Source organism: Falco peregrinus, chromosome 5 (genome assembly GCF_023634155.1).
Source record: "Falco peregrinus isolate bFalPer1 chromosome 5, bFalPer1.pri, whole genome shotgun sequence".
Lineage (NCBI taxonomy): Eukaryota > Metazoa > Chordata > Aves > Falconiformes > Falconidae > Falco > Falco peregrinus.
This window is the reverse complement of record NC_073725.1, coordinates 37,064,653-37,078,824: the sequence shown is the minus strand read 5'-3', so window position 1 is coordinate 37,078,824 and position 14,172 is coordinate 37,064,653. Positions and strand designations below refer to the sequence as shown.

General features: G+C 40.2%; 1 protein-coding gene across 1 annotated transcript in view; it reads left to right on the top strand.

Annotated features, from left to right (window-relative positions):
• Positions 1 to 620: 620 nt before the first annotated feature.
• The window catches only part of SDHAF3 (succinate dehydrogenase complex assembly factor 3), a 34,599-nt gene continuing 21,047 nt past the window's right edge, over positions 621 to 14,172 (top strand). Inside the window, exon 1 of the mRNA XM_055805939.1 lies at positions 621 to 833. Coding sequence (XP_055661914.1) covers positions 672 to 833 — 162 coding nt within the window. The 5' untranslated portion in view covers positions 621 to 671. The remainder of the gene's footprint in view (positions 834 to 14,172) is intronic.

The window sequence follows — 14,172 nt, the reverse complement described above, 5'->3', positions numbered from 1 at the left end:
CAGACTCGTTGCTTTTTCCCAAATATCCATGACCGTTGTTGACATTTGAAGATTTTTCCGTGTGGTTGGGTTGGCTGTGATGTTAAACAGCTGAAAAAAACTTTACGGAGAGCTGGAGAGCTGCAGCTCAGGCTGCAGGCGGACGGTAACAGAAAGCGGGAGGTTGGCGGTGGCACGAACCCCAAGCAGCCCCACGGACGCAGCGACACTCCTTGCTGCGTCGCCTCCCCTCTCGCACCCCTGCTTCAAAATGCAGATAAATCAAATGTCAGCGTGTGAAGCTTGGTTTTAGTGGCCTAATTCATTTGGGCCAAATTCTACCCGGGTATAAAGCGCATAGTTTGCTCTCCTGGTGGCAAAAGCAGAGCTGAAAATTAACAGGGTTTTTAATTTTTATCACGGCCCCTGCCATCTTGCACACATCTTTCTGAAACAACGCGACTTGCTTATTCAGCCTCCATCGCTATTGCAATCGGTGTTTGGTAACGTTTGAAACCCTGCGCAGACGACCAGGGCCAGCACTTTCCACAGAGCCCGGCGCCGGGTCGGCCCGGCGCCCTCCCCCGCACCGCGCACAGCCGCGGCTCCCCGGCACCCACCGCAGCGCCCCCGGGCCCGGCCCGGCGCCCCGCCCCCGGTGCGGCCGCCTCAGGGCTCCGCCGGCCGCCGCCATGCCGGGCGCTGCGCGGCGCCTGTACCGGCGGATCCTGCTGCTGCACCGGGCGCTGCCGGCCGCCCTGCGGGCGCTGGGGGACCGCTACGTGAAGGAGGAGTTCCGCAAGCACAAGGCCGCCGGGCCCGCCGAGGCCCAGCGCTTCCTGCGGGAATGGGAGGCAAGTGCCCGCCGCCCCTCGGGAGTCTGACGGGGGCCGCCTCCCGACCGCGGGCCCGGCGGCCGGCGCCGAGCCCGGGCCTCGCTGCCGGCCTCCCCCGGCCGGGAGCCGCGGGGCCCGGCGGTGCGCAGGGGAGGCCCAGGCGAGGCCCGGGCGCCCGCCCCGGCGAGGGGGAGCGTCCTCTCGGCGGCCGGGCCCGGCCCCGCCGGCCCTGCCGTGCCCTGTCGCGGCCTAGCGTCGTTTAAGGATACGTTGTCGCAGAAAGGGCGACAGCAAGTGCCCGCTGGCTCCTTCGCTGGTGATTGCCACCGAGTGTGGGCGGCTGGCTCGTGTGCTTGGAGCGCCGGCCCCTGCCCCGCGCCCCTCGGGCCGGCTCGGACAGTCACAGAGTTCCTCGGGAGTCTGCATCCCTGGGCGGGTTGTCTTCTGTGGTTCTTGCTTCCCTGCCTCGTCTGTGATTATAACTGTGCTCACACAAGTATATCCAACAGAATGACAACAATTCTATAATTAGTAATATATACACATATAAAAATAGATGTACACAATTATCTGTTTTTTATAATAATACATCATATAAATGTGTATATATATATATTTATAACTACATACATAGATAATTGTCTAATTATAGTTAGCTAAATACTTAGGTGTAAATAACTTCCCTGTGAACTTGTGTTTCATTTTTGGGTGATGTTTTTTCAGAGTGTTTCCTAAGGAAACGCTGCTCCTGCTTAGCACTCCCTCCCCCCGCACCCAGTGGGTCCCAGGGAAGCAGGCTGCCCCCCGAGATTGGGGTGTAACAAGTGTCACAGCAGCAGGAGAGGGACATGCGAGTTGCTTCCCCCCCCCATGCCTGAACTTCAGCAGGTGCTAGCATGTTAATTGACCCCCAGAAATCCATATGGCAGGTGAATGTTATAGACACTTTGCAGAGGAAGAACTTCAATTAAAGCATGAAAACAACTGCAAGAGGCAGATCTATAGACAAGCTTCCCATCCGTTTTCATGCTTGGTGAACTACTGGTTTGGTAGTGGTTTTGAAACTCAAAACTATTTTCCTTCCTGTGGAAGGGATTTGTGTTCTGCTTTGCCCTGGAAGCTGGTTAGCATAGGAGTGTCCGGTGCCTCCTGGCTTAACAGCAGTAGGGTAATGGGGAGAGACCTGACCCATCCCTTCTACCTGCTGTACTTGAAATCCTGGGGGTAAAGCAGCTCCATTACCCTTGTGCCCGGGCATCAGGAACCAGCAGGGAGAACACTGCCTGGTATCCTCTTCAGAGGAGACGAGTAAGTGTATTTTAATTGCCTCTTGCCAAATGATATGCCCTGAAATCGGGAAAGTTTGTTTCTACAGCTAAAATGCTTGATGCTATTGTAATTCTCAATTGCAGTTTACTTGATGTTGCCAAAATGTTTCCGCATCAGTGCTTCCAATTTTAACATGAGCTAAAAAGACAAGTTACAGATTACTATTTTAGGTGCTAAAACCTTCCTTAAGATAGTTAAAGACAAGGAAGAAAATGTGTGCATTGAAATATCTTAAGTCATTTCTGTGAAGTAAACAAATAGTGAAAATGTTTCTCTGTTTTAAAATGTTTTAAAAGGAGATAATAGGGAAAAATGGGAAAAAAGTTAGACTACAAGGAACAGAAGTTGAATTTTGAAACCTGACATTTAGTGCTATTAGCTATGATATGTTCAAGGAAAATAAACTAATAACTGTTTTGAGTGTGTGCATATAAAAAAATTTCCAAATATGTTTGCCTGCTTACAAGATGCTGGGAGATATTAGCACATAGTTAATGTCGCTCTTCTCATGTTTAATTTTTGTTTTATTCTTAGGGTTTTTTTCCCCCAAATAATAATCTGTTTCAAGGGTGGAATTTAAATCAGACTTTCACATTTTTGACCTGAGGGACTTGCTCTGTGGTTCCCAGCTCCTTGAAGACTTGAACTAGGTAACTGAGGAAGGTGGACTGTAGACAGCTTGCATTAGGTAACAGAGAAGGGTGCTCTGCTTCGTGTTGGAGTCCTCTTTGCACCCTTTCCTGGGCAGCAGGACACTCTTAATCAGAACTACATTGGAGGCTTTAGAATGGTTTGTGCAGAACACACCAGATACCTGCACCAGCACCCAGTTCTTGAAGGGCATATGAATCACACAGTGGTGTGTGAAGCTGTGATGTGCTACTTCGCATACATGAGCCGTAACCGTATTTCTTGCCTCCATATCTATTTTTATTAAAAAAACCCAAACGAAACAACAACAAAAAAATAAAGCCAACCCCAAACAGATCACTACAACATTAACACAAAATTAGGTTTATATTCCTTGTTGTTTTAGCAGGTTTTTTTGGGAAAAATGCAAAGTTACAGCTCTGGTAACAGTATTTTGGCATGTCGCACGTTAAGCACTTTTCTTCCCAATTTTCTTGCTCGTTAGGGTACGTGTATACCATACTGCTCTTTAGGGTTGTCAGTACTCAGCTTCCTTCTGGAAAAGTTCTTTCCTTGTATGTTCTGTTGCATGCAAGGTGTCTGGTGCAGGGTGGCCCGATGTCTCACATTACAGAAAAACAGTATTCATAATTTTGTATTAAAATAGTTTATATTAATGTATATTCACCAGAGGGTTAAGATTATGGCTGTGATGGTTACATTGATGTTTCTTGGCTTTGGCTAAGGACTTCAATATGGACTATAATCTTAATAAGCCACCCCATATGCTTCTTGAATGAAAATTTCCAAGGATGATTTACTTTAACATGGAACTACTTTCATTAAAACTCTTCACACTTTTTTGGGTAGTCAGACTTTCTGTGTGTGCTTGAATACTCTAGTTCATCGTCTGCTTGTGGTATACTTTCTTGTCCTCCGATTGAATTTGTATTTGCTAATTGTTTGGCTGATAGGCCTGGTAAGTTAATGGCATTATGGTTGTGCCAGATGATCCCCTCCGCCCCCCCCCCCCCCCCCCCCCCCCCCCCCCCTTGGTATTTAAATCATGCTGATGCAAGGGGACTGGGCATATTGACTGTTTGTCAAAGAAAACAAGCTGAGCAAATTCCTTTATTTCTTGTGAAACATGGTGAAAAACCTGCAGGATTTTGCTGTTAAAAGCTTTAAAAAAACCTGTTAAATGAATCTTAATTTTACAGGGCATTCAAACAACTGTAGCTTCTAATATTGCTGTAGTTCTTTAGTATTAGGTTCTGCTCCATGGCTTTTGGGAAGAACCCAAATCTCAGTGCAGGACCTGAATATTCAGCCTAACCCTCGGATGGGAGTACGGATATTTTGAATATCCTTACAATCCACAAAAGCACAGGTGGAACATTAAAGGGAGATTTCAAAGATTAATTTTAAAAAGAAGTAAGTGTCAAAAAGAGGTAAAAAGGCTCCCAAATGATGTTGTCATAGTATGTGAATGATTCATATAGTTTTCTTGTAAAGATGAGAAGGGATTCCCTTGTTTGCCACGCACTGGAATTGAGGGGATTAGTGTTAGAACCCAGCCATGTTGATGGCTGATGTCATTTTATAAAAAACCTAAACTGACCTGTTTGCATTTACAAAATAGGGAAACTATCCTTTGAATATTCTTGGAAGACTTCTTAAGTGAGTTAGACTCATAAAAATAGTCTGCAAGTGTGTATACATTTATATAAAAGTAAGAAAAATGTAAAATTTACATTGTTCTATCACTGGTGTTGGATTGATGGGTTGTGTCTTGAAACCTGCTGGAAAGTACTAAATGGGAATACAAAGAAAGCAAGCTTTGTGGTTCAGGATGGTTGTTCAGATAGATTCAAATTAAGTATATAAATTATTAAAATACATCCCTTTCTATTTTCTAAATATTTAATATTTTAATTAAAATAATTGGTACTCATTTACAGGAGGTGGCTGATATAATTAGATTGATAGTGATTATTACCTTGCAATGCTATTGAATTAATGTTGACAGATATGATAAGTGAATTAGTTCAACAGTCTTCTAAATCATGCGGTAGCTGATGAGAATGCTTACTTAAGAATAGGTAATACTACGATGATATTGATTACTTTATTCCAGGTTAGAAATGATATCATTTAGACTATTCAGCTAAGTAATTTCAGTAATAATTTGTTTTACATAATTTTAGTTAATTATTCTTTTAATTTTGAAAATTACCATTTCGTACTTAGCTTGACCCTGTAGATGGGAAGGTCTGGACTATCTTGAGTTGAGCAGAATCATTCTGCAAAATTACATGACATTTTCTCACATCTAACAGATTGAATAAATTGCCTTTGAAATGCTTTGTCCACTCTTGACTCTGAAAGCCTTTTTATAAGCTTTCAAGTGATCTGAGACTGATTTGGGAGCTGGCATCTGCTGTTGTGTACTCAGAGGAAAGGTGACCTTTTTTTCATTCCTGATAACAAATCTAAGCGTTATATTGGTAAAATTAGGGCGGAACTCTGTGTCTTTGGAGAACCTGGTCATGTAACCTCTCAAGAATGGCTAATTTTTGACTCAATATGATATTTGATATGATACAAATAATTGTCATTCATCAAATTAGTTTTCAATTGCCCATATCATTTGCAGTGTTTAGTTTGCTGGGATGATCGTGGGATGGTGTCATGATATTTTCTAGGACATAGTTGTTCTGATACATCTCTTTCTGCTTTTTAATTCTTTGGGGCAGTGTGATCTTCCCTCCACTACTTTCTTGATTTATTTTTCAGCTTCTGGCACTCAAAAATACATTGAGATGTTGAAAAGAGAATTTGAAGAGCAAATAGCCAAAGAAAGTTGGACAGGTGGAAGAGGAAGCTGTAGCCAGTACTGGAGTCAGACTGGGATGGGAATGGGATGTGTGGGGTGCCCTTTGTATTGTCTTTCAGCAAATGCAGAGGTTGCATAAGTCTAAAACTGCTGCTGACTTTCTGTATTCTGCTCTCAGTTTCAGTGAAATGCATTATATGTGTGATCTTTTCTTTGCCTGACAAAGAAATAAATTTTTTTGGAAGTGAAATATGACTTTTGCCATTTTATGACTTTAATAGAAGTTGTGAAATAAGATTTAAGAGTAGTATTTAATTATAACATTACCGGATACATTGGAATTTGCTTTTAGTCATTTTTGTGGCTATCTGGATGAAAAGTTTCTTATTAAGAGTAAATTCCTACTGAGACTTATGTATTTAGCCTCCACTTAGGGTGTTCACTGGATATTAATTTGTAAGAACTAAATTGGAGACAATTTCCTCTATTTTCTTTGGTATTTCTCAAAAGGCAGGAAAGAATTTCTCACTTTTCGGAGAGCTGCAGAGTTGTGGCTGATAAATTGAAGAGCATGTGGGATTCGGGTATGACCAGCCATGCCAAATCAGCCTGTTCCTCTGACCTGGTGTTCCTGGTGGCCTGTTTTGCTGTAAGATTTGAAGGCTACCTGTGTAAGATGGCAATTTTGCCTTGGTGCAGCCATGATATAGTGAGTTTCCTGAACCAGCATTCATGTGCAAATGTCCCTTTGAGCAAAAAAATTAAAGCAGAGGTTGACCACATGGATCCCTATAGCATAGTTTCACGGTAATAACAACTTTTTCATATCATGGCATCACTTCCATCCTTTCAGTGCTCCTTCAAATTTGGGTTTAGAAGCAGGAGCTGGTGTCTGCTCCTCTTCCACAGAGAATCCAGGCAGTCTGAAAGCTTTCTCTTGCAGAGGAAATTGGGGAACCCGGTAGGTACCTGATGGCTTGTGCATGATACATGCCCCTCATGAGAAGGGGCATTTGGTACTTGTCATCTGGAGAGCAGAGTCATTCACTTTCAGATTCATCTGCCCACTGCTAAGGCCAGTGGTTTCTTCTTTTTTTTTTTTTTTTTTTTTGTGTGTGTGTGGGTTTTTTTTGTGTGTGTGTACACATTGGTATAGAATAGCATTTGATTGATTTCTTTTGTTTAACTTTTTAATATGTAAATAGACTGCATTTTTTTTCTCCTCTATCAAAAATGGTGTGGTGTGGTCTGGATTTGATGGAGAATAAGACTTAAAGGCAAATGTGAGATTTTGTTTTAGACCTTTACTGTATTTTCCAAATTCAAAATTTCATAAGTTGTGACATCAGTACTCTCAGTGCTTCTGTCACATTACTATGCCTATTATTTCTGTATTATCCTATCTATGATTGCATGTAGCTAGTCAGATGGCTGTCCTGATTACCGTGCCAGCCTGCTAGTTGAAGTTTTTATTTACAACTGCTCTGACAGGGAAGGAAATAATATCTGAGTCATTGGGGTCACGTCAGACAGAAATGTCAGTCACTTGTGTGTGCTAGTCACCTCAAGTTATAATACATTGCACAGTAAATTCCACTGAAGTGGTGGAATATTGTATAAATATGTGGAGTGCAAATAGGTTTATAAATTTCAGATGATTTGACTGTTGCATGTGTTTGTAAAGTATATGACATACCTTTGATATTTAAAGTGTGGCATTAATTAAATCCCAACTGAAATTTATTGGCAGAGTACAGCAATTTTTATTAGTTATAACTTTGGGGGGAAGTTTAAATTGCTGTAGAAGTGGGGTAAATCTCTAATATGTGTAATGTTTATTCCTTGCATTGAGTAGCACTGGCTTGGGAAATGAGCAGGGCATATTTATGTTAGTGCTCTCAGATCTGAAGACACTCTGGAGGTTTTGTGTATGCCTGCTCATAGAAACGTTCCTAATGAGTATGGGTTTGTGACAGCCAATGTGTGATTAGATCTCTAAATAAGAATATAGGAATGGTCAGGCACAGTAGAAGCAGAGCCAGCAGTTGAGCGTTTACAGAATTGTCAATTTAAGAGGTAACTCAGGTTTCCATCTAGTGGTGGTTTAAAATTCCCTCCAAGGCATATAAGATCCAGCATATACATAACCATGCTAGCTAACATACTCTTAGTACTTGTGGATGTGTTTGAAACTTAGGAAATCAAAAGCCTGTATTATGTATTAATCATATACATAATAGCACATAATTCTCAGGGCCTCTAGATTTTTTTAAGTTAGAGCTGTAATGATCAGGAGTTTGTTATTTTGGCAGCATGCGTTCAGATCCCTGGGTAGTCTTTGAATCTAACAGTGTATTTGCTGCAAATTAGCTTGATTTCACTTTTTCAGTGTTCCTTGACAGCCATTTCAAAAAGTTTAACTTGGTACAGGTTACAGAAAGAAAACTGATGTCTTAAAAACTTACATTTAAGTTGTATGTGTGCGAGTCCTGTTCGATTTGTCTTAGAGTTTAAAAAAAAAAAAAAAAAGAAAAAAAAAAAGAAGAGGAGGAGATGTGTATTTTGAATGCTTTGCCCCCATCAGATAATATTGATGTAAATAATCCACAAATCTGTTGAACTTTGTTGTATTTTAAGACAATGTTGTGGGTCAAACAGACAAACTGAGTATGAATTGGAATTGCAAATTTATAAGGATTTCTGCTTGTTTGTGTTTTATTGACACCTTCCTTCTAGCATTTGTTTGGTACTTGTGTCAATATTGTCAGCTTGTAGTGTTCTGTAAGCATGGTAGGCTTTACTGTGTTTTCAGTGCATTTCCACTACAAACACTGCCAACTTTCCACAAGTGCTGTCAAGTACCATATTTTGTAATTACTGCAGTAATATTATGAGTGCTGTAATTGCACATACTGTATAGATGTGCTTTTCTGTCCTGTGTAGACACAAAATTGATATTCTCTGCGAGTTAAAATGAGATCTGGAGCACATCTGAGTAATTGCTTTGGAACTGTTTTTTTTTTTTTTTTCTTCTTTCTTTTTCCTTCTTTCAGCATAATGCGGGGTGTCTGCACAAGTAGCATTATACAAATTGCAGGAATTTTAAAGTCCCAGATATGTGTTTCACATCTGAATACAGAGCTGTACTTAGGACACACTGATGTGTTTGGACCCATTAAGGGATGGAAGCTTTTTTTATACAACTCACTAATATTAAAGTCAGTTAATCAAATATGGGTTTTTTTGCAAGAAGCTGAACCTCAGATTTTGGCAGTATTCTTGTATTTAGTAGCATCTTTCTTAGGCTTCATGTTGCTTTAGCCATCTTCTGTCATGCCAAGAGCTTTGGCTGACTATCTACAACCATACATCTTCTAATCGATGCCCTGCTATTTATACAGATCACTCCTGGGAATATACTGCACAGAAAATTTCTGCTGAAATGTTTTTATTTCTATGTCTCAAAGCTGCTGAATTCAAACTGCATTTTTTGAAGGATATGATTGGGAAAACGTGTTTAATCATAGTGTCTGGTAAAATGTTAGAATTTATAGGTTTTTAAAGGTTATTTCCATAAGTAATGTTAAAGAAGTATTTCTAATGAAATGTTTATTATACTAGAAGTAAGTTAGAAGTAATATTAGAAGTAGCGTTACTGAATGTTGATACGCTCCTTTTTTGTTATTTCAGGGGTATTAGTGAGAGACAGAGCAGGAGGAGGTGAAAGAGAGCATGATGCACTTTCCCTCCCTCCCTGCAGTAACTAGCTAAATCTGTAGAATACTTTCTAAATTGATCTTGCACCCATCTTTCAAAACTGTCCAGCAACTGATCCTTGAAATATAGATGCATATTCCCTGGCTCCATGGGAATTCCTGAATGGTGTAAAATTTGTACACTAGTTTTAACCTTATTTATACTGTTTTTTTCTTTTTCCTGGACTATTCTATTCCACAATTTAGAGGAAATGAACAGATAATTAGGTTAATGTAACATTTTTTTTTCCTTTTCTTTTTTTTTTTTTTCTTAATCTGAACTAGAAGCTTGATGGAAGGGTTCAAACTTGGGTCCCCAGCACCATTGCTTCTTTGGAGGTCATGCTTGAAGGTATTGAATTGGTTTGTTAGTGTTGATATCTGCATGGAATGAACCAGAGAAACTGATTTATTTTCTGTGGACCACCAAATACCATTTAGCTCATAATCAGTTTGTTGCTTTTTACAGTTGTGTAGTGGAAGCATATGGTCTTTGTAATGAAGCTGAGTTTGTATGCTGTTTGATGTATATGCAGTCTGTATTGAGGGAAGAATTCATATTACATTAGCAGTGTTTGAAACTTCTTTACCTTCTGACTGAAGTTTGTAATGCCCTCATGTGTAGTCTGATAGCTAATTTTTGACTTGATAAATGAAGTAGCTTTGATAGGACTGCAGTTTTTGAAGTGTACACATGATGGCACCAAATACTTAAATTGGTCAGGCTTGTGCCTCTGCTGGAAACCAGTAGTACGTTTTCTAATACAAACTAGAATTGTCACGGATTCAGTTCTTCTTAAATTATTACAGCATGTATTGAGATTTGTTAACGTCCTGCTGTAGATTTTTGAGAAGGCTTTTTAATGCAAAAACTTTACTGTGGTTTCCACCTGGTTTAGCCTTAATATTTTCGTGATGTGCTTTCTGGTTTTGATTTGCATTGGGGTAGTTTGCCACCCCAGCAGTGAAATGCAGCAGCAGCCACCCCAGTAGTTCGCAGTGTTTAGCATGGCTACATGGCTACTCCTTGGTATCCTAGCAGGAAAAAGGGCATCTACAACACTCCATTACCCTTCAAAGTGTTGCCCTAGCACTTCTGTTTCCCCAGTGGTGCTGGTTTGCTTTTCTGCAGCCCATTTTGCTTTTGTCTGTTACAGAAATGTATCTGAACTCTGCAAAGAGATCTTGTATATGCCTCTTTCACGCTTCTTTTTTTTTTTTTTTGAGTGCTGATCTCTCATTTTATGATGATTTTTACTCAAACTGCATTTCACAATTTGTAGATGAGTCAAACGTGATGGAGAACCAGCCGAAGCTAAACACCCTGCACTAACGTCCATGATACTTAAAAAATTAAATAATATCCTAATCATATTCTAGGAACTTTATAGACTGCCAGCGTATGACTACGTTTTTCAACAGATATTGGCATGGTGAAAGTCCCCTGCAATTAGAAGGTTCTTGAAGTTCTTCAAAGTCTTTTTCTCATAGTCTTGTGATTAAACAGTCCAACACGATAGGTTCGCTTCATTCATTCCTCTTCAGGCTTTTCTCTGGCACATTCATCAGTTTAAATACTTTCTTCTTTGTGTACTCCTAATAGATGTGTATGTTTGACATAGTGTATTGTATTGTGTTCCTTTATTTTTCCCCATTGCAGTCTTTCTTTCCGAGTTGTCATCTTGTAATCTAGGTCAGTAATGTACATTTTCCAGTAAGCCCAATGAAATACCATTAGTACCTCCATCAGTGATTGTACCTAGGCTACACCTTGGACATACACAGCAGCTCCCTGGTTTCCACCTGTAGGCTTCTAATGCTGTGGGGCTGGAAGGGAGTTTGGAACTGCTGTGACCAGGTCCCCAGGGTGATGAGGACACCAGGGCTGAGTCTTTCTGTGGGTATGGCTTTTGTTCACCAACAGCAACCTCTCATAATTTCTCAAAGTCTAGCAATTGGATGATTGTTGTTTCAAATTAACATTGGATAATTGTAGCTGGATAACCAGCTGGTTCTTTAGCCGCGTATCTGATGTCAGATGTCATATATTATGACAGATGACATGAAAGCACACCTTAGCTTGCTACTGTGGTATCAGGAAGGGAGATAATTACCACAGTATCTTTCTGCTGTGGTTTCATCTGACTAACTTGGCAGCTGAGAAGAGTCATTGCAGAATTCTGATCAGCCACGGTAGCCCCCAGCAGAGTATGCCCAGAGGAGATGGAGCCTCTGCATAGACAGAAAACTCTCTTTTTAAAAAATGTATTTTATTTATTTTATTTTTTTCATATGGGATCTATTGAGTTTTAAAGTGATTATATTCTCGGAAGCGTACAGTAATAGCCCAATATGCATGTTTTTTTCACCAGAGGAAAAACTTCATTGTTAATTGTTAATAATGCCACATTTTAGATGCTGTTGCAAAGTACATTGGTATTGCATAGTGCATAGGAAGTTTTCTTTAAAAATGAAAATACAGTATGAAACCATATTTATTCCTGGACATGGGTAAAACATTTAAACTGAATCTCTTACTTTTTTCCCCTGTCCCTTCCAAAACAAGTATGGCATGTGTTAGTCATCCACTGTGATGTTTTAGGCCAAAAAGCTATAGTCTGCCACAGTTAGAGGAACCATGGCTTACAAGAATAGCACCTCATGGAAAGCGTAGGTCAGCTTTAGGCTGTGGTGAAAGCAGTTTGCTGAAAAATTAAGGAGATTCTGGTGCATCTTGAAATGACTTGTTCTGTGGATGTACTTAATTTACGGTACTTTAAATTTGGTTTAGTGCTTAGAATTAATTTTAAGGTGTACAGCAAACCGTGATATTCAGCTGTTTTCTAGGCCTCTTGAATTTTTACATTCAGCTGATTGTTCACAGTGAAGTGAGCTTTTTAACATCCATTACAGTGAGTCATTGTAAGAATTTATTTAAGAGATCCATGATGTGAAGAGTTTTAAATAAAACCCCATATATTATGTCCTTAGTGGTTTACAGAGATGAGATCTTGTATAGCTGTGGGTTTTTTTCACTAGTCCCACTGCTGATGGAGTAGTGAAAAGCAATTTCTTAGTCAGCGCTAGCAATGCCATTCTGGTTCATGGGCAATTCAGTACCATCACTATAACTGAAGTGAGTTACATTGTTAAGAAAAACATCATCATCCTATCAGTCAAGATGCAAGTGAAAGTTGCTTTGTGGATAATGTGAACTCCGATTTTCCTTTTTTTCCCTGTCTTTTGTTTTTTTAGTTGGTGAATCTGATTTTTGTGAAGTGCTTGTCTGCCAGCAGATGCCACTCCTTAGCAACAGACTAATTTCCCAAAATTGACCAGATAGAGGAAAACAGTTGTGGTAGACATTTGTTTTTAGAAACATTGATGGCAGTTTGCCTGGGATTGTCTTTGTTTTCCTTGATAAGAACAACCTATGCTATAAACAAATATTTATATTTTACAAAGGAGCTGTTTAAAGTTTTGTTACCTGCTGATGCATTAAACCCCAGGGCTGGAAAAATGTCAGAACAGAGAGTAAGATGCCTTTATTGCTCAAAGTTTTGTGTAGAGCAGTATTTTAGTTGAATAGAGGATGACCCAGGAATCTTTTAGGACTCAGAAGGCTTCCTTATGGAAGCATTTTGGGTGGTGGAAAGGTTTCTGTATTGGGATTTCTGTAAAGGTGTAATGAGGAGGATGACTTAGAAGCCCAAGTCTTGTTGACTTGCAATAGGACAAGTCCTTATAAAACCTTTAGGCATATTGAAAAACAGCTGGCCAAGTTGTAAGTGCACCTGCCAAGAAAGAACTTAGAAGCTGTGCAGTGAAAATAGACAAGGGGATCCTGGACAAGAATATTGTTTGTCTTTGCTAAATTTTGGAAAGACATCATCCTGCGATTAGATGTCCTGGGATCTGAATATGGCATATTGCTATCTCCAAACTTTAAACAATTGTCTTCTTAACAGCTGATGTTTTGGATGTGGGTGAGGTCTGTCTTGGCCTCTGTAGACATCTACAGTAGAAGACTATTTTGATAATTGGTAAATATGGTTAGACCAGCAGACCTTGGACTGAGGTGATGGATGCTTTCTAGCTCCGACACCTTCCATCTGGATGGATCCAGTCTGCCAGTAATGGAAGGCTTCCCAGTATGGCTAACAAGTTCTTGATTTTTCACACTCATATCCACCTGTGTGTGTTGTTCAAAAGGTTTAGTTTTATGTTCCTGGTGAGATAAGGTCTGTTAACTACATACATTCCCCCTGCCCCCCTAATGTAAAAATAATGTGGACCACTGCTTGTCGCTGGCGGGAAACCTGTGAAGATCTGGGCATGCCACACGGACCCTGGAGAATTAACTGTGAAAAAAGCCATCTGGGCTAGTATCATTGCATTCCTGCATTTTTCCTGGGAAGGGGCTCCTTCAAGTTGTAGTTTGGGCTGTATAGTTTGGGTTTTGCTCACAAGGCAGCCCGAGAATGGGCAGGATCAGAGCAGACCGTATGTCAGTTTAGATATGCCCTTGCCAGTTTGCTGCAGTCTGTCTGGTAATTTTCTGGAAATGGCTTCATTGTAAGATGAAAACATTTTGTTTTGCTTTGTTTTCTAAAATGTAACTTTCTGTGTCTGAGATGTTTCAAAACTAAGATGTTTTAGTTATTGTATGTTTTTTCCAGTGGTAAAGATTAATTTCTGTGGTTGTTTATATTCAACTTAGTCTGAATGGAAAAAACATAAAGGGATGCTTAAAAATGTTTGAGTCTAGTGGGGAATAGCAAAACCAATTAAAATGGAAACATCAAGG